The following is a 26044-nucleotide window of genomic DNA, read 5'->3' on the forward strand; positions in this document are numbered from 1 at the left end:
CATATGAATATCCGGTTGTCCCAGCACCATTTATTATTCAGAATGGAGAAATTATTCTTTCTCCATTGAGTTATTTTGGCACCCTTGTCTAAAAAAGGGGAGACTTTAAATTAGATTTGTGTGACCAGATTTGCTTCTTTGGAACTTATTTTGGTGGAAACATTGAGAATTCCAGTCAACGTCTATTCAGCTACAAGGCAGAAAATCCATTCAAACTGGCTCAAGTTTGAATAAAGGGGGCCCCTCCTGTCTAGGCTGTGGTCTTGAATCATTGTTTCACACTAAAGAAATCAAGGTTCCTTGAATACATCGTTGATTATATTTTGAGGGCAGGGAAAGAACAAGGTGAGCCTGGAACATCAAAGACTATTTGTGGTCACGTCAAAAGCACTCAGAAGCCAAGCTGAATACGCATTTGTCAGGCCAAGATGGAATGGTGTGAATATCAACAAGGATTAGTAGTGGCAATGAATCGAAATATATAAACAAGTTTAAATCCATGAATTCATAATGATATTCTTTTTTGAGAGAGACATAATGATTTTTATTTTAGTTTTTGAGATGGAGTCTTGCTCTGTCACCCAGGCTGGAGTGCAGTGGCACAATCTTGGCTCACTGCAACCTCTGCCTCTGGGTTCAAGTGATTCTCCTGCCTCAGCTTCTTGAGTAGCTGGGATTACAGGCATGCACCACTACACCTGGCTAATTTTTGTATTTTTAGTAGAGACAGGGTTTCACCATGTTGGCCAGGCTGGTCTTGAACTCCTGACCTCAGGTCATCTGCCCGCCTCAGCCTCCCAAAGTGCTGGGATTATAGGTGTGAGCCACCACGCTCAGCTTGCCTGATATATATTTTTAAATGTTACTTCATTTATTTTTGAAGGATGCCAAAAAACAACCTCATTGTTTTGAAAACTGGTAAAGAAAAATAATCAGGCATTTATGTTATCTTTCCCCCGTAAAATGTACCTTAGGGTAAACAAGCAGTTGAAAAGAGGAAGTTTGTCACTATAGAAGTTTTCGATAGACTTGAACATCATTCTGTAATTCCTAATAAGTGAATATGAGCCATCAATGGCTGTTAATATCGCTAAAAGAGATAGACAGAATAAGAGGAAGAGAGCAACAGGCATTGTCCTTTGTGTTATAGATGTACATATCACCACCATCATCTGTGAAGCAGTCTTCTGTTTTTTTTCCCCCGACAGTTCCCTGGTTGATTTGAAGCAGTCTTGCAAAAAGAAAAATCCAGTCTGAATCTGATCAGATGATATTCTGGGGCTGCAATAAGACTATAGGAAACTCTGCTATGGGGAACCTGGGTTCTTCAATAAATAATTTCAAGAAAGGAAAAGAGATGGAGAGATAATCTGTAGATTAAAAGAGACATAAGCATTTTATCAGTAGCAATGTAAGGATCTTATGTATGTATCCCAGTTCAAACAGACTGTAAATCATCCAGAGAAATGTGACCTCTGACTGGATATTTGATTATATTACAATTTATTATTTTTACAGATGTAAAAACAGTATTGTCAATATGTTTTAAAGGCCTGATCTTTAGATATTCTATACTGAAACATATACAGATGAAATGATATGATGCCTGCCTGGGGTTTGATTCAAAGAAATCCACATGTGGATGTAGGTGAGGGTATAGAGGAAGCATCACTGGATGAGAGTTGATAATTGTTGAAGTTGGTGATAACACATCAACTTTATTACGTTATTCTCCTTCCTTTTGCAAATTTACATGATAAAATATTTTTTAAAAGTTATACATCTTGGCTGGGTGCAGTGGCTCATGCCTGTAATTTCAGCAATTGGGGAGGATGAGGCAGGCGGATTACTTGAGGTCAGAAGTTCGAGACCACCCTAGCCAACATGGAGAAACCCTGTCTCTACTAAAAATGCAAAAATTAGCCGGGCGTGTTGGCATGTGCCTGTAATTCCAGCTACTCAGAGGCTGAGGCAGGAAAATCGCTTGAACCTGGGAGGCAGAGGTTGTAGTGAGCCGAGATTGTGCCACTGCACCCCAGTCTGGGAAACAGTGAGACTTTGTCTCAAAAAAGAAAAGTTATAATCTTAACGGCATTAATCATAAAATTAAACAAAATTAGAAGGAGGGAGGAACTTTGTGTGTTACTTTCTTTAATTTTGATGGTGGGAGTGAATAAATATGTTCTAAAATTGAAAAAGGATTGGAAGAATTAAATAATTATGAAGGCGCAGCAGGTCATCTCCAAGATGTCTCAAAGCGGGAAATGGAGTGTGGCTGCGCTCCCTGGAGCGCGATCAGGACCTGGGAGGGTCGGCAGCGGTGGCTGCTCCCTCCACCCCTCGGGGCCTCTTGCTCCCACATCACGGCTTCCTTTGCTAGTGTGCCAACTTTCCAAGGCTGTGTGACTCTGGTGCCCACCGTTGACTGTCTTTGACTCTCTCAAGAGGATCTGACTGGTGGCTGCTCAGCCAATGAACCGCTGGTCTGGGAAAGTCTTATCAGTTGTGCCTTACATTACGCGTTTGTGGGTGTGTGAATTAGTGGGGGGTTTGCATGGAGTGTTCCAAGAACTATGGGCAGGGCAAATTCTCTAGAAGTAGTTTTAATTGTGGGCAGGGTTCCGAAATTTAGCTGGTATGAGGATGGGTTAAAGTATAGATTCGAATTAGGGATCAGGCAGAAAGGATACTGCTGAGCTCAGATATTCACTCATCATCTTCTACGTGTCTGACCTTGTGTGGGTGTCGGGAACCAGGAATCCCAACGCTAGACTCCCACATAAACGGGAACCGTTACCAGAGGCTCTTGGCCTCTCTAACCCTGAAGAATTGGGAAATGGGCCCCAGACCGTCAGAAGAAAAATCATGGACCCTAAGAGTTTTGCGGAAGAGCGATTTATTAGACAGAGACAGAGAAAAGGCAGCTCCCACACTGTCATGGGACGGGACCCAGAGAGGGAATCCGTTTGGGCAGGGGAGGCTGAAGTTGTATTTCTCAAGTTATTCCCTCCCCATTCATGTTCTCATCCTATGAGAGGAGTTCTTTCAAACTTCCTCTGGATTGATTGATCTTTGACTCCGTTACCGGATTGGCTACTTGTTTTACAATCCTGAGTAGCAGAGTCCCCTCCTCCAAAAGCCCTCAGCTGGGAGTTTGGGGGACAAAAGCCCTACCTTGCTTGCCCTCATGCAGGAAGATAGACAAAGAACTTTACCTGGCCAGGCTGGAGGAGGTGCACAAAGAGCCCTAGCCGCCTGAAGTGGGAAGCTGGGAAGTTCCTGCGCTTGAAACCACGCCCCTCGTGCACCCAGGAAGAGAAGTTCCTCTAACACCATCTCTCAAAAGGTTGGCTGTCCCAGGAGGATAGGCCTGAGTCACATCCTCTTTTCCGTCTGTATGCACCTCCCTCCATCGCCCAAACCCCGGGTCTTCCCTATGTATGGTGTTTAACCACAGCTTAAACACCATACATACAGTGATGGTGCACAGGTTTTGATGTTTCCATCCTGGCCTTTCCTCAGAGCTCCAAGCTCATACAAACAACTGTCTGGTTGATGTCTTCAGCCAGGTGTCTCTGGATTTCTGCCCTATGCTGGCTCCTTCACCAGTCTCTGCCCAATACATGGAATTTCTTACCCATTTACTCAGGATGAAAGCCTAGGAGTGATCATCCTTGATTCTCTCTTTTCCTTATTCCTATAATCATCACTCCTCTCCCCCCCATTCAACCTTTTAGCAACTCCTGTTAACTCTGTCTTGGAATCATAGCCCAAATCTGCCCATTTCTGTTCATCTCCAGCTTTGCCCACTCTGTCCAAGCCATAATCATCTTTCACTGGGTGAAATGCAATAGATTCTAACATGCTTCCATTCCTGCCCTTTACAATCATTTTTTTTTAATCGAGCAGCTAGAGCTAGTTTGAAAACCCCAAATCCCATCATCCATGCTCCTTGAACCTCTCCAGTGGCCTCCCACTGTACCTGGCAAGAAACCCAGGCCCCTAGCTGGCCTCACAGGGCAAAGCTCTGGCTCCTTACTTGCCTCACCTCAAAGCATTTTTCCTGCTGGTTCTGCTTCAGGCTTCTGCACTTGCTGTTCCTTTCTTACTGCAATGCCTCCCTCCAGGTGGTTTTTACATTCACTTGCATTCCTCAGCCTTCCCTGGTTATTCAATCTACAGCAGCTGTATGAGAAATATAAGAGGAAATAAGGCAGTGAGGTTGGACTGGGTCAGAGGTTCTCAACCCTGACTGCATGCTGGTCCCTTCTGGGAAGCTTTAAAAAGCACACAGAAGCTCAGCCTTATTGCCAAGAATTCTAACTTAGGTCCTGGTGTTCTTTAAAATTCCCCACATGATTCTGAAGGACGTATGGGGTGAAAAACTTTGGTCTGACCAGTGCATCCTGTGTTAAAATGTGGCTTCTGGTCAGGAGGTCTGGGGTAGAGCCTGAGATGCTGCATTTCTAGCAAGTTCCCAGGTGATACTCATGTTGCTGGTTCGTGGAACACGCTAACTAGTTGAGGGTCTGAACGATTTCTAGGTCTCCATCCCCTTCTATCATGCCGTGACAGTGGGGAAGGCAGTCCCAAAGCACAGGTGGTATATTCTGTATTCACCAAGCATCCTGCACCCCTCCATCTTGTTCATCTTTACTTATTACAAGTAAGCAATATTTCTGCCAGTGGTCAAAATAGGTGAAAGCCAAACAAGAATAATGGTGGATCACGTGATATGGTGAAGGGGCATGGACTCCGCAATAGGTTCCTATCCCAATTCTTTCTTACTAGCTGTGTGAGTGTAGGCAAATTAATCTCTCTGAGCCTTCATTTCTTCAACTCCAAAATGAGGATAATAAACACTTCTTATTTTATTGAGAGGATTAAATGGGTTAATACAGACAAAGCACTTTCCACGCAATAGCTACCTGATGGATGGCAACTGCTGTGATCTTGGTGGACTTTGCAAATTGATCTAATCTTGTAATCCAAATCACTGCAGGTCACGGAAACTTTGATCTGTGCTTGCTGCAAGGATCATCAAACATAGAGCAGAGTTGGCTTTTGATCTGAATGTCAGGTGACTCGATGACATAAGAAATTTCAAGGCACAGAACCTTCAAACCCTTATTTGTGACCTTTGCTAGAGGGTGACGGGCAGAGAAACCCTTTGTTTCTTCCCGTCTCCGGATTGTTAGATTATCTCCCCATCTCTGTTCCCTGCCTACTTGCATAATTTCCCCAGTGACTTTTGATACAAAACAGAAAACCTTAAGTCTTAAAGTGTTGACTTTAATGCTGCCCTCACACTAGCGCGTTGGTAGTTATGTATTCATTCAGATATTAATTGGGTGCCTAGGTGCCAGGGACTTCATTGTCTCTATTACCCTGGAGGTTGTCAAGGGGAGGCAGGCGCTGAACAAAAAAAACCATGTAATTGCAGTTGTGGTGCCATGAAGGAAAAGAATAAGGCGCACCGCAAGAGAATATTGAAGAGCTGTGGCACTGCTGATTTTCGTGTTAAAAGAGCCTTCTGGTTGCCTATGTGAGAATAGACTGGAGCAGGCAGGAGGAAGGAGGACAAGCAGTTAGGAGCAGTGGTTCTGGCCCAGATGGTTCTGGCCCAGATGGTGGCAATGGAAATGTGGAATCAAGACTGGGAGCAACTTCCCTTCACTGTAAAATATTGGCTTGTACTTTAAACTGTTTTGTAATTTTTTCCCTTTTACTCAATACAGAAGACACCACGTCATCATCATAGAAAACTCTAATCAGCAGTGTAGTTTTGGGCCAGTGCTTTCCCCTCTGTAGGTCTTATTTGTTTACTCTGTAAAATGGTAGTGGTGGTAGCTGTTGGTGTCAGTGGGATCCAAAGTTCTTTCTATCTTGTCCTTTGAAGACTCCAAGGCACATTTACAGTATTAATTCACAAATAGAGATTTTAAGCTTCAAATCAGTAGAAGGTTTAACAATACAGGGAATTAGATGTCTCCCTTTAAGCGCTCTTGGCAGATCAGTGAAATTTACTTTCAAGCACAGCCTGCATGAATCAGGAAGGGTCAAGGCCACAGGCCTCTCAAGCCAGATCCACAAAGCAAAACTTGTCTCGCCACCCAGGCACCATCCCTAGTTCTAAACTGTGGGAATCTGAGAGGCAGCTGGAGCATGACTCACCTGCCAACGTTGATAGACAGACACATGCTGGGCCACAGTGATCCTAGAGCCACCTTGTACAAAGGCTGGCAGGAATGATTTACATACCTCAACCTAACATTGAATAGCTTCATTATCTCACGGAAATTAGTACTAAAGTAAATACATTTGTGATAACCTGCTTTCTGCTAGCTAAAACCAACTCTCCCTTTCCCAGACTAAACACTGTTCAGGCTTTATGTTAGCTTCTTGAGCCGGACAGACTCCATCTTGGCTTCTTCATTTTAGTTATTTTCTCCCCATTGAGTATGTAACTATAGTATGAAGCTGGGTCAGGCTGACACTGGGCACCCAGGAATGCATTTGTTGACAAGAGGCCGAGTGAAGTGGTGTCAGCAGAGCCTGGAAATGCAGGTGCAGGGAGCGCCCAAAGCCCCCATTATCTATAAGTTGTGTGTCTCTGATGACAGCTTTACCCCTCACACCTGCCACTGCTTTATTTATCAGTTTATCTTTTAACTTTTTGCTTACTCTGCTTTTGTAAAAACTTCACTTCAGCTAGGTTCCCCCTCCCTGTTAAAACTAGCATATAAAAGACCACCTAACTTTTTCTTTGGGGCCAAGAGAATTTTGGACGTTAGCCACTTTTGGTCACCGGCTCAGTAAAGGACTCATAATTCAATCTCAGAGTGTGGCACATTCCTTGACTGACTAGGGTACAACACATTTAGAAAATAAACCTTCAAATGTTGCAGATTCGGACACTTAGGACCAGAGAGGTCAACTGACCAAGTTAAGGTCACATTGCTGGCTACTTGGCAAGCCCCAAGAACCTGAATGAAGTTAGATACAAGGAAAATTTTTTCAGGAAAATTACTTTGGGTGGTATTATAAGGAGTTGCTTGATGCTGCTGAAAGAGACACTTGGCCATTAGTTTGGATGTGTCAGTTGAGTCCAAGGTTCTAGTTGGCAGAGTTCCAAGACGGTTGATGCTTCAACGCCTCTTCTCAGAAGTATCCCATAACCCCCTGGACAGTTCCCTCTGAGAACTCCACTGTCTCAGTCCTTTGAATCTTCCAGATTCAGGTAAACCAAGACCAGTTCCTCCTTACAAGAACATTGGGAACCCCGATCTCAAGGTTGGTTGGTTGTTTAAAAAAAATTAAAAATATAGAACAATGCAACTAATAATATAACGTACACCCAAGTTCTAGGCACCCAGAATTAATGACTGTTAACATTTTCGCCCAAGGTATTTTGAGAACCCTTTTTTCTTTAGAATGACTCATGCATCCTAGGACACAGGCTTAATCTACCATCTTTTAATCACCAGATTTTTTTTATCAAATTAGAATATTGAACTAGAACAGTAAAGAGAAAAAATTCTTATTTTTAAATACTTAAGTGGACTGTGTGATGAGTTTTGACAAATGCCTATCATTGCTTTTTTTTTTTTTTTTTTAAGCAACGAGCCAAGGAATGTACTCATCCTGTTTTAAATTGCATTTGCAATTGGAACTGTATAAAAAGGCATTTACATTTACATAATCTTTTTTTGCTGTTTTCACTTCCTGTTAAAACAGGGAACAACCTGGGGATTTTTGTTTTCTGGTAGAATCTGCACAGTTTCAAGAAAGTCAAGAGTAAAGGTTAAGTTTACAGATTTCCAGTGACAGAGATGAAAGGGAACTAAAAAACTGTGGAAAATAAAAGTTCAGAGTTGCGTTGCCTACAACATTTTCATTTGTTAATTTCTAGAACCAAATTTGAATGAGGAATCAAGAAGCATGAATTCTAGAACCAGTGCTGCCACTAATGCACCGTGTGGCTGCTGGCCCATCACTTTACCTCTTTGGGCTAAGTCTCTTTGTGTGCTTTTGGAATAACTTGTGTCCACTTTCTCCTCCTTCAAGTCTTTTGTTTACAGTTTTGCCTTTTGTGCACTGTTAACCAATCAGTCCTGTTTCCTCTGTCACACGTAATAAGCGGGTAAGACGTGGACATGAAGTGATGCTGCCAAGCTTGACTAGTGTATGCACATTGCACCTTGAGTGGGTGCCGAGAGGGCCTTGGAGGCCATATCTGGACTGGCTCTGGTCCTGAGAGTCAAAGTTCACCTGCTCCTAGATCCTAGTTTCACCTTCACAGACCCCTCTGTATACTGGCTTGAAATATGACTTTCTTAGTGATAAGAGTTATGGTTTTCATTCATTCACCACAAAACCCCTACTTTTGTGCAGGCAACCGTTTTTCACTTTTATTTGAAGAATAGCCTAGAAGAGGTTACTTTAGCAATTCCTTAAATGCCAGACCCCTATGCCGGCTAAAATCTTAACACTGTATCTCACTTAAAAAACAAAATCAACTCCAAAGCCATCACCTCCACTTGGTAGTATGCAAATGGAATTGGGACACTGATGGCTGGGCCTGGTGGCTCACGCCCTAATCCCAGCGCTTTGGGAGGCTGAGGCAGGTGGATCACTTGAGGTCAGGAGTTTGAGACCAGTCTGGCCAGTATGGTGAAACCTCATCTCTACTACAAATACAAAAATTAGCCGGGTGTGGTGGCATGGGCCTGTAGTCCCAGTTACTTGGGAGGCTGAGGCAGGAGAATCATTTGAACCCAGAGGCAAGGTTGCAGTCAGCTGAGATCACACCATTGCACTCCAACCTCCCTCTTAAAAAAAAAAGAAAAGAAATTGGGACACTGAGGTAAGCAGCTGTCAATCCTCACTAAGCATTTGGCCCTAATCTCTGAATTATTTTGGGAGTATAGCGTTGGGACTGAGGGAGTGGGTCACCTTGGATCAACCCCAGCACTCTGGATGTCAGCACTGACCAAGTGTCTTCCTTCTCACTCAGTAAAGCAGAAGCAATCCTCTTCTTGCACAGCTGCTGACACTGTCAGACAGAAATGACAGCCCTGGGAGGAGACCTGTACCACCAACAGTCAGTGGTTCAGATGTGTCAGCCTGGACCCCAGTGCTGTCATGGACCCATGTCATGACCTTGGCCCAATGACTGTTTCCTCAGTGAAAACAGTGAAAGTTCCAACCCCAGATGCAGTGGTAAAGGTTCATTGCACTTGCACATAGTAGATGCTCAATAAATACCCGTTATTCAATTAGGGAAATAAAGCACAACATCCATTTTTGGAAAATATTTATTAAAAAACTAGTGAATGTGGCAGAAAAACAAAACCAACACACACCTTTAAATAGCAAGCATATGACACACCTGTTATAAAGCTTTTCCAATCTACTGATCTAGTCTTTCATACCAGCTACTATCGAGTAGGGCTTCTAAGGGAAGCCATGTGTAAACGGGTCCCCTGGTCTAGTGGTGAGCAAAACTAATTACATGAGAACTATCAATGGCCATATGACTTGCTTTCTAGGCAATCCACCCAAAACACAAGTGAGTGACCAGATCTCAGGCGTGTGTTCATGTGGATCTGTAGTTCTAGTTTTAATTTGAGGGTCGGGGGAGGTTAGGGAATGAAACAGTAGAAACACAGTATCGGCAGAGGGCAACCTTAAAGCACCTTTAAAATCTGGACCCTTTCCCACAATTTAGCCCAGTAATTTTCAAACATTGCTGTTGAAAAGAATCACCAGATGAGACTGTTAAATTGGCAGGCTCCCTAAATCTGCAATTTTAAGATAAGCACTCCGGGCGATTCGATGTCTATTAGCCGTCCAATTTGAGAAACACTGTTTAAAATGCATTAAAACAATTCCTACCTCCCACAAACAAAAGTAAAGGAATCTGCTGACAGTCACTGTGCTTTTGTCAATGACAAGGGACCAATATGGGAAGGCAGGCAGGAAGGGGCCTCCCATTCCTCACACACTGATCTACAGAAGCCCTGTGCAACGGCCTGTCAAGCGTTGTTTAGGAAGTACATAAAATTTAATAAGAGAGTTGTTTTAGATCACAGAACAGCCTCTAAATCACCAACAGGTCAACCCCATTCATCCCAGTTTAATGAACTTTGTCAGGTCAATGCCAGATGAGAAACTGCTGTTCAAACAAAACACGGGCAACTGTGGGTCCTGACTTGTGAAGACATGTGGAATAAAACCTTTATAAAAACCTTTATTAAACACAGAGCACTATGCCCACATAATTTGGATGGTTTACGAAAGCCACATCATGGACAACATGTAGAAATAGTCACGTTGATTCCAAGGTTCCCATTATCTGCAAAAAGATGTGCTATGGCTGTGTCGAAAACAAGGCAGTCACTGTTCATGATGGCCGCAGCCACACCATCGTGAATGGACCGGGGTGTGGCCTCCCAGGTCAGTCTCCGCCGGTTCCCGTTCAACTCCAGTCTGTAGGCAAAGTTCTCGGCTTGCTTGCGGGTGCCAATGAGCAAGACGATGGCAAAAAACTGCTGGTGGCCTTCGTACTTCTCTTGTTTCTCCAGCACCAGCATGAAATGATGGCCAAAACATGACTGCATCATCACCCAGTCGACAGCCCCTGGCAAATTAATGTCTGTAGCTAGAAAGACGATGTCTTCTCCCTGAAGGGTGGTAATGCTCTTGTGGGCGTGCATGAGATGGGACATCACAGCTTCCAGGGACCCCTGCCACTTGCAGGAAGCACCAGGACAAGGGCAGGAGTAGGGACGGTATTCACAGATGTCTTCGTGTTCTGGTTTCTCTGTATGGTGCAGGGTCAGGGAACAGCCCGTGGTGGCATACTGCAGAGAAAGAAATGCATTGAGCCATGGGGCCTTCTCAAAACTTCTAATGGTGCAACCCTCTATAAATACTTAACTACTCTGTTTTCCTGGGCTTAAACTGTGTTCTTAACTACTTTTGCTCAAAACAAGTGAAATATTCAAGATTAAAGGTCTCAGTCTCTCTTGATCATCAGTGTTGTCATGCATAAAATCAAAGGTATTTCCTGAACCAGAAATAGGCTGTTTTCCATAACCCTGTTCTACTGTCAAAAGGACGAGAACTAAATTCTTTTACGTCGCACATCTCAAAATTGTTGAGCAAGCCCTGTAAAATCTAGCCTTCCCCATATTTTCTGTGAAGCTGTTTTTTAAAGAATTCAATTGCTTGGGGCTGGGGACGGGGTTGGGCAAGGAATATTATATTATCTCCAGATTAGTTTTCGCATAAAGACAATAGTGAAAACAGTATAATTCTGTTGTCCCTCTCCACTGCTTCCTGGCTCAAACCGGTGACTGGCAGGCTGGCCATGGGGAAGGCTGCCCTTTGGTTCTTGCTCTTTACTGCTGGCATGATCAGGCTAGGGCAGCGGAGGCCTGGAGACCCCTTCATACTTCTAGAAATATCACCCCACTGTAACCTTTTGACTTTCCCTCTGGGAGGTCTTTGCCCATATTTTCTGGGTGGAAGGAAATCACACCTAAGAGCTACTTAACTACGAAGACTGCCAGTCAGTCTGGTTCTGGCCAGAGGAGGCTAAAATGAGAAGGGCCTAACCTTCTCTCAAAGCTCGCTGACCCCCAGCACTTCCTCAAGTTCGAGTGCACATGACTTCATGGCCAGGTATGTCAGGCCCTCACAACAGGCCCGGGAGGAAGCAGAACTAGATGAGTTTGCTGATATGATCAGTCTGCCCCTCAGACGCTGCCTTAGTAGGGTAGGAGAACAAAACCTTTTTCTCCCTTGCACTTGGGATGACATTCCTAACGGATGTGGCAAAAGACCACACCAAGAGGAACTGGACTTCTGCTCCTGTCTCTCACAAGATGACAGTGTTAATTCCTAGATACCAGATGGAGAATCAGCTCACAAGCAGACACCTGCCCCGAGTACTAAGCTGTTGTTCTGTAAGAATTAAGGAACCTGAATCACCTTTTCAGGTGAAACTAGGTGTCAGCCTTATACCCCTGGAGCAGAGAGTGGCAGGGGAACTGTCTGACTTACCACACTTGGATTCCCCTGCTCCACTGAGACAGGAAGGCACAAAATAAGGGCAGGGCCAGGTCATTTTTTTAAGATGCTGTGTCCAGTTGCTTTTAAAAAAACCACCACTGCAGTTTTTACTTTGCTCTGCCCTGCTTTATGGAATAACCCCCCTTTTAAACTTGAAGTCAGTCAAATTCGAACCTTTATAGATGAATTTATCACTAGCAACAAGCAGATAGATACTGTGCACTGTGCGCCTTCTCCATACAAGATGCTAAGCTACAGTCACTCAGAGGATTCTGAAGCAAAGATGACAGCCTCCACTCTTAGGGGGATTAGTCTCCCCTAATCGGGAAGGAGAGTGACTTGAAGAAAGAAATGTAGCTCATCTTCCGACCTCCACTTCTTCATACCTAAGCGGATTATAATCTTCAACAGAAACTGGCAGAAATGTTTCATTTTTCTTACTTTGCTCATAGGAATTGTTAATCTTTTAAAACTTTTAAAACTCTGAACTAATTTTTAAAGCCTGAGTGTAAGAGAACTCACTCAGGAGAAACAAATTTATTTATCCATGTATATTTATACTTTGTGTTCCTTACTTTATAAGGCCTGAAAAACAAATCCCTATTAACTGTGTTTTAAATCTAGGGTGCGGCTAGGAATACAGGGCCTCTTAATGTTCTGTGAGTGACGGGTGAGACACTTCTGCCCAGAGTTTAAAAAAAAAAAAACACACACACAATAAAAATAGCAAGAACTAGGCCCAGAGCCTGGCAGATTCTCTGGCTGAAACAAGCCCTGAATATCTGAAGATGTTTCAGAATGAACTGTTCACCATAGCCACACAGGAATAATCCCAGGAATGAGATGAACTTTGGTCAAAGGCACACAGAAAGGTACCACCTGTACCTCTGCCCAAAGCCCCAAACCACTCCTCGTTCATGATGAACTCGACATTTACAACAAATATTTATCATCTGGCAATGATTTCATAACTTTTCCCACTCAAGTAGGAGTATTTATACTCTGAATTATTTGGTTTGCCTTACAAGTCACATATTCAACTCTTCTCTCCACCCAAATACAGAGAACAGGGAACCTCCCCAAACTGCACAAATAGAAAAGGCATTACTTTGCATTTGTGTGGACAATGATCTCATGTTTTTTTATAAGGATCTTGCTACATCCTCTATTAACTTAAATAAATAGTTTGAAAGCCTTAGGTGCTTACTCTGCTTTTCCTAAACAAGCAGAACTTTGAGGACAATCTATTCCTTCTCTTTCCATCACGGGTAAGGTTCACATCTTCATAACCCCTCGTACCACTTTTATGATGACTAAAGTCTAAACTTTAACCCCCTACACACACACACACACACACACACACACACACACGCACGCCACATTTCATACTTACAGCAGTCTTGGCATTGTTCTGAAATGACATTTCAGAGCACCATAGGTGTTTGTCACTTTCATCAGGGGCTCTCATCCAGGGATCTGAGAGAGGACTTTAGGAGTTTGTGAATTCCCCAAGACTGTATATGAAACTGTCTAGGTGCTTCTGAGCAGCAAACCCAAGTCTCACTGGCCCCTGGCTTTGGGCTTGTGTTTTTGTGAAGAGCTCCAAGGGTTTCTAAGGGTTTCCAGGGCTAAGAACCGCTATTTGAGAGTACAAGAAGGAATCAGCTGTGGATCCTGCCCTTGTGGGGTTTCCAGTTGAGAAAGACCATGTAATAAATTTAACAACTGTGTAAAGGAGGACCAGGAGGGCAACAGGTGATTTCAAGGTGGGACAGGGTTAGGAGGACAGGGTAAGGAAAGCTTTACTGTAAACAAGTGGATTGTGGATGGAGTTGTTCCATCTGGTTCTAGCACAGGGCGAGTGGAGGAAACAGTGGGAATAAAACCTAAAGGAGGTTGGGTGCAGTGGCTCACGCCTATAATCCCAGCACTTTGGGAAGCTGAGGCAGGTGGATCACTTGAAGTCAGGAGTTCAAGACCAGCCTGGCCAATATAGTGAAACCCCATCTCTAGCAAAAAAATATAAAATATTAGCCAGGTATGGTGGCGTGCACCTGTGATCCCAGCTACTCGGGGGGCTGAGTCAGGAGAATCACTTGAACCCAGGAGGCAGAGACTGTAGTGAGCTGAGATCATGCCACTGCACTGCAGCCTGGGCAACAGAGCAAGACTCCGTCTCAAAAAAAAAAAACAAAAACAAAAACAAAAAACAAAACACAAACCTAAAGGAGAAGGCAGGTCAGGGACTTTCCTGACAATGGAATTTATATTTAGTTTCTCGACAGTGGCGCTACTAACATTTTGGAGCTGATAATTCTTTGTGATGGGGACTGTGCCATGCACTGTAGGATGTTTAGCAGCATCCCTGGTCTCTATTCATTAGATGCCAATAGTAACCACCCCCTGCCCATCAGCTGTGACAACCAGAAATGTCTCCAGGTCTCCAGGCATGGCCAAATGTCTCCTAGGGGGCAAAATGGCCCCAGTTGAGAACCACTGATTCTGATGAGAACCAATCATTCTAATTCTCAATAATGATGAACTCTGGCTTCCAGGCAGTCACAATCACAGTTGCAAGGAGGGGCTCCTGCCAGCAAGCAGGTCCAGTGGGTCACTGCCCCACCCAATGAGCACTACCAGGGCAACTCAGGAATGCCAGCCCTGCCACACAACAGAACATGATCGCTTGCGAAGCATGGAGTCACACCAGGGAGCTCGTTCTATCTATTTTATAAACTAGAAGCTGGATGCTCCCAGAGTATGGCTGACTGGTCAGGGCCCTGTGGTCATTTGTGGCCTCACCAGGAGCAGAGCCCTGCGTTCCTAGGGTGCCCCTCCAGGGTTCTTTCACTGAGCACAACAGCTCAGGAGTCAAAGATTCAGTATTTTGAGAAAAAGAAACAAATAATTTACATCTGCCTTCACACCCCTGGCCCGCAACCTAACACACATAAAATCCAAAGTTCATAAATACACTCTTTTTGGAAGCGGGTTCTAATATTGACTTCTTTGGTTTGCAGGTTTGCAAGGAGAGAAAAACAGCCCTGAAAGCACCACTCCCTCAGGAATAAGGCAGCAGCATCTCACAAACCAGGAACCAGCCATTAGGGCCCCCCCCCCAAGCCTTCTCTGGCATCTGGCAAAAAAGTCCTGAGGTTTCACTTTTCATGGTCTGGCTAGGGCTTGGCCCACAAAATGTGAAAAGGTCAAGGACTTGTGCGTTTGAGCTGGGAAGGGCTTTCTTTTAGATGTCTGGTTCTTAGCTGTACCCTCTTATTATTGAGAGAAGGCACCTGGGCTGGTTCACAGAGGGCTGCCTGTGTCTCCTGGGACAAGCCCACAGCTATAAATGAGATTTCTCCTTAGGGAAATATCTGCTCATTTTCCCCAGAGGGGAAAGAGGTTTTAAGTAAGCCTCTCTAAAGAACATACACACACACACACACCCTGAAAACTAAAGAAGAAAATAGGGAGGTAGGGCCGGGCACGATGGTTCACACCTGTAATCCCTGCACTTTGGGAGGCTAAGTTGGGTGGATCACCTGAGATCAGGAGTTCGAGACCAGCCTGGCCAATATGGTAAAACTCTGTCACTACTAAAAAAAAAAAAAAAAAAGAAAAAAAAAATTAGCCAGGTGTGGTGATGGGTGCTTGTAGTCCCAGCTACTTGGGAGGCTGAGGCAGGAGAATCGCTTGAACCTGTGAGGCAGAGGTTGCAGTGAGCCGAGGTCATGCCACTGCACTCCAGCCTAGGCAACAAGAGGAAAATGCTGTCTCAAAAAAAAGGAGGTAGATGGCCCAGCAGAATGAGAAATAAAGAGATGTTGAAATCCCATTTCTGACTTCTCTTTAGAAACTTTTCATGTTGCAGTAGATCAAAAGTCTTGTGCAAATGTGTTCAGCCATTGAGATGCAATGTGTAATCAGGACCCTCATTTTTTAGGTCTTTGCAGAAAGCAGCAAATAGTTCCCATTCTTTTCCTGGGTGTGGGGTTTCAAGGTTGTATTTAAGTTGGAATTTAGGTAGGGTTTTTCCCTTTTCAGCATAGAAACCCCTTCATACACAAATACACACAATGAGATATGTCAGAACACAGTCAAACACAAGACACCTGTTATTTACCTAATAAACACAGTCACACTGAGTTTACTTATGAAATGAGCATACAAGGAAAATAAGCCTTCTAAGTAAGGTGCTAGTGAGGGTCATGAATGCTGTGACTGGTTTAGAACAAGTCACATAACCTATTTAATTAAATCTGATTCCATGCAATTCAAGAATGATGTACTGAACCCAACAATCAACAGTCTACTCAATGGGAGGGAGGAGCATGTGCTCCACAGCAGAAGCACATCTCTTTTGGAAACTGAGGTAACCACACTGCCTAGACCGATGTACCTCCTAGGAAACAACTGAAATTTATTAGCAAAATACCTGCCAGCACCTCAAATGAGAATGTCTCAAGAAAAATAAACCATAATTGATATTTTGTTGTTGATGCTCTTAAACTTTTGAATTAAATCCAAGAAATGATTTTATCTTGGAGTAAACAAAAGCAAATGGTGCTTTCCTTCAATCTAAATAAGTTGTAATGATCACAGAATGCACACTGACGGCTAAGTGCAATGCATAACCCTAGAATGAGAAACCAAAATTCCTACAAAGGACATTGGGGCAAAAGTTGTAATTTGAATATGGACTGTGGATTAGATAATAGGATCTGCTGTGTGTCAAATTTCCCCATTTTGGTAACTGTGCTATGATTATATAAGAAAATAATTTTAGATGAAACATAGTGATGTATTTAGGGGTAAGGGGACAAGATGCCTGTAATTTATATTCAAATGGTTAAAAAATATATGTATGAGCAGAAACAGCACAAACGATAACGCAACTGGAGCAAAAAGGAAATAACTGGTGAATCTGGAAAAAGGCCATGAGGGAATTTTTTATGCTATTGCAACTGCTGTGTAAGTTTGAAATCATGTAAAAATAAAAACATGGCCAGGCAAGGTGGCTCACACCTTTAATCCCAGCACTTTGGGAGGCTGAGATGAAGGGATAGCTTGAGCCCAGGAGTTTGAGACCAGCCTGGGCGACCTAGGGAGACTCCCATCTCTATAAAAAGTTAAAAAAAAAAAAAAAAAAAAAAAAAAAGCCAGGCCTTATGGTGTACACATGTAGTCTCAGCTACTTGGGGGCTAAGGTGAGAGGATTGCTTGGGCCTGGGAGGTTGAGGCACAGTGAGCCATGATTGTGCCACTGCACTCCAGCCTGGGCAGCAGAGTGACAGACATCCTGTCTCAAAAATAAACCTACAAAAACATATTAAAGAATATCCAGGGACTGAGTTAGCATAGTTATCCTTTATGGGATAGAAATGACTTATGCAGAATTGGTTGAATTAAGTTTTATCATAATGGTGTTTGTTTTAAAAGAATATATACCTTTAACTACATAACTACATGTAAATGCAACTGAAGTTGGTAGTTTTTCTTTTACTAGAGCCTCTTTGAGACTGTAGTGAACCAATACAACTTTGCAATGAGAAATGAATTGTCATAATAACCAACACTTCTTTGGCCCCTAAGACAATGCATTCTCCACCGTCCTCTGATCCTTCTAAAGGTTTCCGGGTCCCTGACAAGTCTGTGGTCTTGGCATGTAGTTTCATTATTAACACCCCCAGTGGTCCAAGGTAAACTCCACTTTGCTCCGGGCCAATTTGAAAGATGAGCATCAGGAATAAAATTTATCCAAGGCCCCTTTTTCTTTTGGGAGGTGAACCTAGAAGAGGGAAGAAGAGCTATATGAGCTCAACTGTAAGGATGAATTCCTCACAGTATAATTTGTTATGTATGATTAGCAGATAATTAGGCTGATGCAAATGGGAGCTGGCAGCTAAACCTAGTATAGATTCACATCATGGTAAAAGTTACATTTTAACCATCAGTCAAACTTTTAAAAGGACTTCTAGCAATTCAAGCTAGCTGTTCTGTGATTTAAAATGTTTATCTGCCCCACAAAGACCACTGAATGATCACAGGTTATTTTCCAGTTAATTTACGGATGTGTTAATTTTGCTTATTGGTACTGATTCATTGCCTGCTTCTTGCCCATGCAGTATTTGTTGATAAATGAACAAATGTTAGATTTATCTGCAGAAGATGGAATGTTTTCCACCATGTTAAGTTTACTTTAATTAGAAGTTTTACTGTGGAACTCAGAATTTAAAAAAATTCAATAGACCTTGAGATCATGTAGGAGGAAATGTTTGTTTTCGATTTCAGGTACTACAGTTTTGTCATTTTTGATAAAGGTGTTTCACATATTTTATTTACAAAACTATTTGGAGTGAGAAGGTTTTAATTTTTTTTTTTTTAAATTAAAACAATGGGTCTTGCTTTGTTAGCCAGGGTAGTTATGAACTCCTGGCATCAAGCAATCCTCCCACTTCGGTCTCCCAGAATGCTGGGATTATAGGTGTGAGCCACCATGCCTGGCACTAAGAAGGTTTATAGCTCTTCTGAGATCTGACCTAGACTGGAAAACATCAGCACCATTGTCCTTTTGATGGCTGTATGTCTCTCTTGCTTAAAATATGTTTACAACAATGGTAGAGTCGCTGTGATTGCAATGCAAGTACTTAGTGTCCTGTGTGACTTTAAGCCTACCAAGTCACCTATGAGTGGGTCTATAAAACTATCTACGACTTACTCCTTGACTACTGCTAACAGTGGAAGAGTTGTGGACTCCTCAGGTTAATCATGTTCAGACTTGGGAGGCAGGAGAAAGTGAAATCTGTTCTTGTGACTTATTTATAAGACCTAACCTGCATCTGTCTAGCATCCTTCCACTAAGAACCTTAGCACATTTGCACTTAACTGGAATGGTAAATTCCTGAATTGTGCTGTGAGGCGGTGTAAAGAGGTAATCAGGCTGGGCGCGGTGACTCACACCTGTAATCCTAGCACTTTGGGAGGCTGAGGCGGACGGATTGCCTGAGCTCGGAGTTCAAAACCAGTCTGAGCAACATGGTGAAACCCCATCTCTACTACAATCCAAAAAAAATTAACTGGGTGTGGTGGTGCACGCCTGTAGTCCCAGCTACTCGGGAGGGGGAGGCAGAATTGCCTGAACCCGGGAGGTAGAAGTTGCAGTGAAGCTGAGATTGCATCACTGCACTCCAGCCTGAGCGACAGAGCAAGACTTTGTCTTTAAAAAAAAATAAAATACAAAAGATAATTATCAACCAATAGTGCAGTCACGTTTTATAGACAGTGATATGAGGAGGCACTATTACTCAGCACTAGAACTGTCAAACAGTGTCACCCAACAGTGGTGAGATTAAAGAAACACTTAACTACATTTCTTCTGGGAAAGGCAATTCTAATTAAAATCCTGGGCCCAAAAATCTGTCTGTTTTGCCTAAGAGAAAGTCAACAAACCACCTTTTAGCTCTCTTACTAAGAGGTGTCTTGGGAAGACTCTGGCACACTTTCTTCTTTCTTTTTAAAAAGAGAGGGTAAAAAAAAATAAATAAAATTAAAAAAAAAAAAAAAAAAGAGAGAGGGTCCTGCTGTGTGCTCAGGCTGGAGTGAGCACAACTCCTGGCCTCAAATAATCTCCCATGTCAGCCTCTTGAAGTGTTGGGATTACAGGCGTGAGCCACCACAACTGGCCTGGCATAATTATTACTGCAGAAATCTGAGAACATCCTGCTATCGAGGGAGGGTGTGTTTAATCTTACAAAAACTCCCTGGGCTGGCAGGGGTTTATTTTTAGTCTTAGAAACTTTAAACAAAAGTTGACTTTTCTCATCTGTCCATAGCCACAATTAGCAGGCAACCATACTTTGTCCTGGAGAGCCAGTTTTGTGAGGTCCCTTCAAAGCGCATGTTTGAGCAAACAAAGCACCTAAAAGAGCCGAGTTAAAGGCTCTCTGCTGTGTGACCAGTACCGCACCCACCCTTTCAGTACGCCCTCACTCTTCCATGCCAGGCTCCCACCTGCACAGCTGCTCAACTGCCCTGACAGTTCTTCAAATAGCTCTATTCCCCTCAGCAGTCTTCATTTCTCAACAAAACCAATGGAATTCACCAAAGGACTTAAGTGGTAGGGTTGTAAGATGATCAAAGAGGTTTGGTACAGTGGTTTACACCTGTAATCCCAGCACTTTGGGAGGCCAAGGCAGGCAGGTCACCTGAGGTCAGGAGTTCTAGAACAGCCTGGCCAACATGGCGAAATCCCATCTCTACTAAAAATATAAAAATTAGCCAGGCGTGGTGGCATGAGCCTGAAGTCCCAGCTACCAGGAGGCTGAGGCACGAGAATCACTTAAACCCAGGAGGTGGAGGTTGCAGTGAGCCAAGATCGCACCACTGCACTCCAGCCTGGGTGACAGAGTGAGCGCATCTCAATATTTTTTTTTAAAAAAGATTATCAAATAAAAATACAAGATGCCCAGTATCTCTCAGGCAATATTTGGGATACTTATTACTCCTCTCTGGCCCCACAAGTTATTTGTTGTTTATCTGAAATTCATAACTGGGCATTCTGTATTTGACTTAGCAACCCTAATAAGAGGGCTCTGGTACCACCGGCATCCCTGCAAAAGCCACTCCTTGAGTCTAGAATGGGAAGAGGGATCACTGTTCCTCAGATGGGCACAGAATAGGCAAGAGGTTGTAGTGAAAAAGACACTGTATATGTAATTAGTCCACACTGGAGTTTCTGTCCCCGAACTTATAAAATGCATGAGCATGGGCGCCTAGCTCGGGCCACCTATAAGCAAGGCAGGCAACATCCTTCACAAACAACTCTGCTGGCCTCCCACGCAGGCCCCTTATGAGCTTCCACCCCTTCTTTCTTCATGGGCAAACCGCTGTGCATCCTTCAGCATGCAGCTGGTGCCACCACGGCAGTGAGGTCTTCAGACTCCTAGCTCCTAGTACTTCAGAAAGGCTCTGCCCCATTGGCACATCTGTCTCCACCACTAGACTCAGAGTTTCAGAAAGAGAGGGGTGAGCAGAGGCAAGAATTGGCTAGGCAGATGGGTTGTGGGAAAGAGAGGGCCTGGAACTCCAAGGCAAGAGTGAGTATGATGTAAAGTTAGTGGATAGGTCAGCAGCGGCCAATTCCGGCCTGACACTGCACCAGGGAGGAAAAGCAGGCTGCAGCATTAAGAACACCGAACACTAACACCCAGTGTCGGTGCTGCTGGGAAGAAATGGACACTCAACTGTAAATGATTCTAAGGGAGAAAACAATTTGGTTCTACTATGAAAAAGCTTTGATTTCTCTGGCTGAGTGTGGTGGCTCATGTCTGTAATCCCGCCACTTCAGGAGGCTGAGGCAGAATCACTTGAGCTCAGGAGTTCGAGACCAGCCTGGGCAATGTGGTGAAACCCTGTTTTTACAAAAAGTACAAAAATCAGCCAAGCATGATGATGCGTGCCTGTAATTCCAACTCAAAAGGCTGGGGTGAGAAGATCACCTGAGCCCAGGAAGTTGAGGCTTCAGTGAGCTTTGATTATGCTACTGCACCCCAGCTTGAATGTCAGAGCGAGACCCTGTCTCAAAAACAAACAAACAAACAAAAAAACCACTTAGATTTCTACGATACCCTTGGGTTATACCATCCAACTTCAAGGAAATTATCTTTAGGAAATAACTATTTTTTGTATGTACAAAGATTTGGTTATAGCAGTGTTTTTTTAAAAAAGTCTCAGAAAACAGAACTTAAATGACCACAAATAGGATCTTGATTAAATAACTCTGGTACTGTTATAGAAGTGCAATATTATGCGGTCATTAAATGTTATCCTACGGAATTTTGATCACTGTAGAAAAGCAGTCACGATGTGTTAGATGAAGAAGCAGATTATGAAACGGTGTGGACAACAGGATTCCCCATCTGTATCGGTCCATTCTCCCATTGCTATAAAGAAATACTTGAAATTGAGTAATTTATAAAGAAAAGAGGTTTAATTGGCTCACGGTTCTGTAGGCTGTACAGGAAGCACAGCGGCTTCTGCTTCTGGGAGGCCTCAGAAAGCTTCCAATAATGGTGGAAGGCAAAGGAGGAGCGAGGCATCTCACATGGTGGGAGTGGGAGCAAGGGCAGGAGAGGCGCTTTACACTTTTTAAACAACCAGATCTCATGAGACTTACTGTCATGAGAACAGCATCAAGAGGATGGGGCTAAGCTATTCATGAGAAATCCACCCCCAAGATACAACCACCTCCCCGCCAGGCCCCACTGCCAACACTGGGGATGACAACTGAACATGAGATTTGGTGGGGACACAGATCCAAACCATATCACCATCTCACCTGCCTTTTTTTTTTTTTTCTTTAAAGAAAACTCCATTGATGTAGAAATAAGTTTGCAAGGATGTATGCAAAATGGTATAGTGGTTATCTTTAGGTGAGGGAGATTATAGAAGATTTTAATTTTATATTGTTTTCTATATGTTCCACATTTAAAAATAATTATAACCTTAGAAAACAAAATATGTAAAAATACACAAAATATAATACATATAATTTCAAATGCTGCTTAATCTAACCAGCCCTCTCAAAAGATTTAAAGAAATGAAAAAAAAAAAAAACCTCATCACTGAAAAACCAATGCAAAGGCCAACTTACACAGCTCTATGAAAATCCTATATGATAAGACCAGGAAAGAGAAGCACATTGGGAAAATCTATGAGAAAAAATAAGAACGATTCCTTTTTCTCTTTTTCCGTCAGTTTCTAACTGTGCACATTTATTTAGTGCCTGGGCTGTGTGAGGCACTTTGCATATGAATTATTATTGTGTTTCGTCCTCACAGCAACCTTGAGGCTTGGAGGTCACCAGCCAGTCACAGTGGGGCTGGAGTTGGGATTGGGACCAGGGGGCCAGACTAGGGGCTGCCCTCAAAACTGCCAGAGTAAGAGGGATCCTAGGGTAAAAGGGACCCAAAGATACTATCTTTGTTGATTCAAAAATTTTAAAGCAGTGCATAGGCCTGCACATTTAACAGAAGAATATTTTTCTTTTCTTTTTTTTCTTTTTGAGACAGCGTCTCACTCTGTTACCAAGGCTGGAGAGCATTGATGAGATTTCGGCTCACTGCAGCCTTGATCTCCTGGGTTCAAGCAATCCCCCCACCTCAGCCCTCTGAGTAGCTGGGAATATAGACACGAGCTACCACGCCCAGCTAATTTTTATATTTTTAGTAGAGACCAGGTTTCACCATGTTGCCCAGGCTGGTCTCGAACTCCTGGATTCAAGCGATTCTCCTGACTTGGCCTCCCAAAATACTGGGATTAGAGGCATGAGCCACCGCACCTGACCAGGAACATTTTTCATCCATCTCTTTATCACCTGTGGGCAAAAACTGAGAAGAGGATAACCCTTTATTCTACAGATGCCACACAGTCTAAAAATCATTACCTAAAATCTTTACCAAATTGGAAATGAGGAAAACAACAGTTTCCCAATGTAGGGCAAAGTTGATGAAATTCTGTAGAGCATTTTCAGTATCCCTCAAAAGCCTTAAAAGGATACCCCAATGCTTAAAGATACATTTGATTGGGAAGACTTTCTTATTTTCCTTTTCAGGAAGTCCTGAGTAGAACCACATTCAAATACCCTGTGTATGATCATGTCCTGAAAAACTCGCCAGCAATACACAGTGGCTCCAAATGCTGGCACTGGTACACAGTTCAGCAAATGTGTACCTGCTAGTGCCCCTTTCAAGGAGTGAGGACCTTATGGGTTTGAATAAGAACTGCCGTGTCTCGCAAATTTTGTCAGAAGCAAAAGTCTGATGCTTAAGACATTTTACAGTGAGGACTTACTATCATCATGTATACAGCACTTTTTATGGGGCTTCAAAAAACAGCTCTAACACAGAACGGGAGAGTCTAATCCAATCTTGGTATTTTATAGGCCACACCTGCTGTAACTTTTGGTAAGCCTCTTTTCTGGTTATACTAAGTCTCAACTTCCACCGATAATGATTTATTCCAGTTCCAGGTCGTGGTGACCTGTGAAAAATCTTTAGCCAATTATGTGTAGAATCATCATTAAGCTTTAGTACTGCCATATAGTATTCTAATGCTTCTTCTTTATACCAGGAGTAAAATACAATGAAAGGTGTATTATCAGTTTTGTTCTTTAAAATCTTGAGCCCTGGAGTTAATATATGTGGACTCTGGTCCTTGCCAGTTCACTCTGTTTTTATGGGCCAACCTTGTCCACGTCAGGCAGTAGTGAGGACTTTAGGGACAATTTCCAAAGTAAACAGTTTTATCTTAGGAGAATCCTGGGGGTTAGCAAGAAATTTTTGCAAGTATTTTTGGCTAATTGGCTGTGCTTCCAGGTGATCCCCCCATCACACCCTTCCAAGCACCCTAATACCACCCATCTTCCATTCCATATGGTGAAGCAAAAGCCCTCAGCAGCACTTCTAATCTGATTTCCGAGCACCCACCAGCTAGGTGTTGCCTCCATTCTTTTAAATGGATGAACAAACAGGGTCAGGGAAGTATGTGACCGGACCAAAGTCACACAAAGCCAGGACAAGAACCCAAGTCTTCTGTTTCCTGTTCGCATTCTTTTCACTAGGACTGCTTTCTAGATTTTAAAATTTTAGGGTAAAAAGAACCTTGAGATAATCATTTAGTCCAATCCCTTGTCTAAAAGACCCTCAGGTGCAAAAAAGAAACTGATCTATATAGAGTCAAACATCTAGTCACAAGGACATCATCTGAGGTTTCCTGGTGGCCAGAAAATAATATTCTCCTGGCAAAATAAGGATAAAAACAGTTACAAAATCACCAACAGTTAGGGCCTAATAGATTTCCAAAGTTCATGTATGGCAAGAGTTAAACGACAACTTCCAGGCTCAAGGAATGCGTCTATAAGAGAATGAGATCAGAGGCGGCATGCTGGCAGCTGGAATTTGGCCTGGAGACATGGTTGGTTTGGCCTGCAAGTGCTGGCCGTAAATGTGAAGTCAGCCAATGCTGGAAAAAAAATTGAGATATTTAACATAAAAAACAAAATCCAAGCCGGGCATGGTGGCTCACACTTATCATACCAGCACTTTCAGAGGCCGAGATGGGAGGATCGCTTGAGCTCAGGAATTCAAGACCAGCCCAGGCAACATAGTGAGATGTCATCGCTTAAAGAAATAAAATCCAGATTTCTGGCTTTTCTTGAAAAAATCTAAAGGTCTGATATGCCTGCACCCACATCCCTACCCCAACCAATCAGCCAGAGCTGAGTAAAGGCTGCCTCTTGGGAGGTGGCACCTGTTCCCTGGCTCTCCACTGTCTCCACCGCTCCTCCAGGTCTCCCTGACCCTGAGGCCATGCGTGCCTCTCTCCCCTGCATTACCTGGCCCTGCTCCCATTTAGAGACTTTGTCTCCACTGGCCTAGAGGAGGCCACGGACTTTTAAACTTTCAACTGTTTTGTCTAATCTGACTTGGTTTGATTTATGTATTTATTTATTTTTTAGGAACACAGACATTGTCTCAATTCAACCACAGTGAAGACTTGTCTGGCTGAGGATTTCAAATTCCATAATGATTTGGAGATACGCTACTAGAAACTTTCAGTGAGGACAAAGAAAAGGTATCATAGTGTAAGAAGGATAGAGTGGATTAGTATTTCTCACAGTTGGGGAGAGAAATACTTGGCTTATATCAAAATACGCCATTGGGTGGTAAATAGACTATGTCATTGACACAAATGTGTCAACCTTCACTTCTCCCCCTAAACCCACACACTGAAGGGGTGAGTTTAAGTCTGAGAACAGGATGTCAAAAGTTTCCAGGCATGGAACAAGCCATAGAATGGATTAAATAAATACCCCAAGTGGAAGAAAGCCATACACTATTAGACATTCCTTTTTTTTTTTTTTTTAGATAGAGGATTTCAAACACAGAAATTAACAAGTCAAAATTTC

At 43.2% G+C, this 26044-nt stretch overlaps 1 protein-coding gene and 1 long non-coding RNA gene across 2 annotated transcripts in view; one reads left to right on the forward strand and one right to left on the reverse strand.

The window, feature by feature from the left end:
• The window catches only part of LOC108300176, a 75252-nt gene that overhangs the window by 24220 nt on the left and 24988 nt on the right, over positions 1-26044 (forward strand). Inside the window, exon 2 of the long non-coding RNA XR_001823286.2 lies at positions 25595-25710. This is a non-coding gene — a long non-coding RNA (uncharacterized LOC108300176). The remainder of the gene's footprint in view (positions 1-25594; positions 25711-26044) is intronic.
• SIAH2 (siah E3 ubiquitin protein ligase 2) overlaps positions 9300-26044 on the reverse strand; it is a 21446-nt gene continuing 4701 nt past the window's right edge. The window contains exon 2 of the mRNA XM_017522836.2: positions 9300-10865. Coding sequence (XP_017378325.1) covers positions 10308-10865 — 558 coding nt within the window. The 3' untranslated portion in view covers positions 9300-10307. The remainder of the gene's footprint in view (positions 10866-26044) is intronic.

The sequence above is a fragment of the Cebus imitator genome, unplaced genomic scaffold (assembly GCF_001604975.1).
Source record: "Cebus imitator isolate Cc_AM_T3 unplaced genomic scaffold, Cebus_imitator-1.0 Scaffold25, whole genome shotgun sequence".
NCBI lineage: Eukaryota > Metazoa > Chordata > Mammalia > Primates > Cebidae > Cebus > Cebus imitator.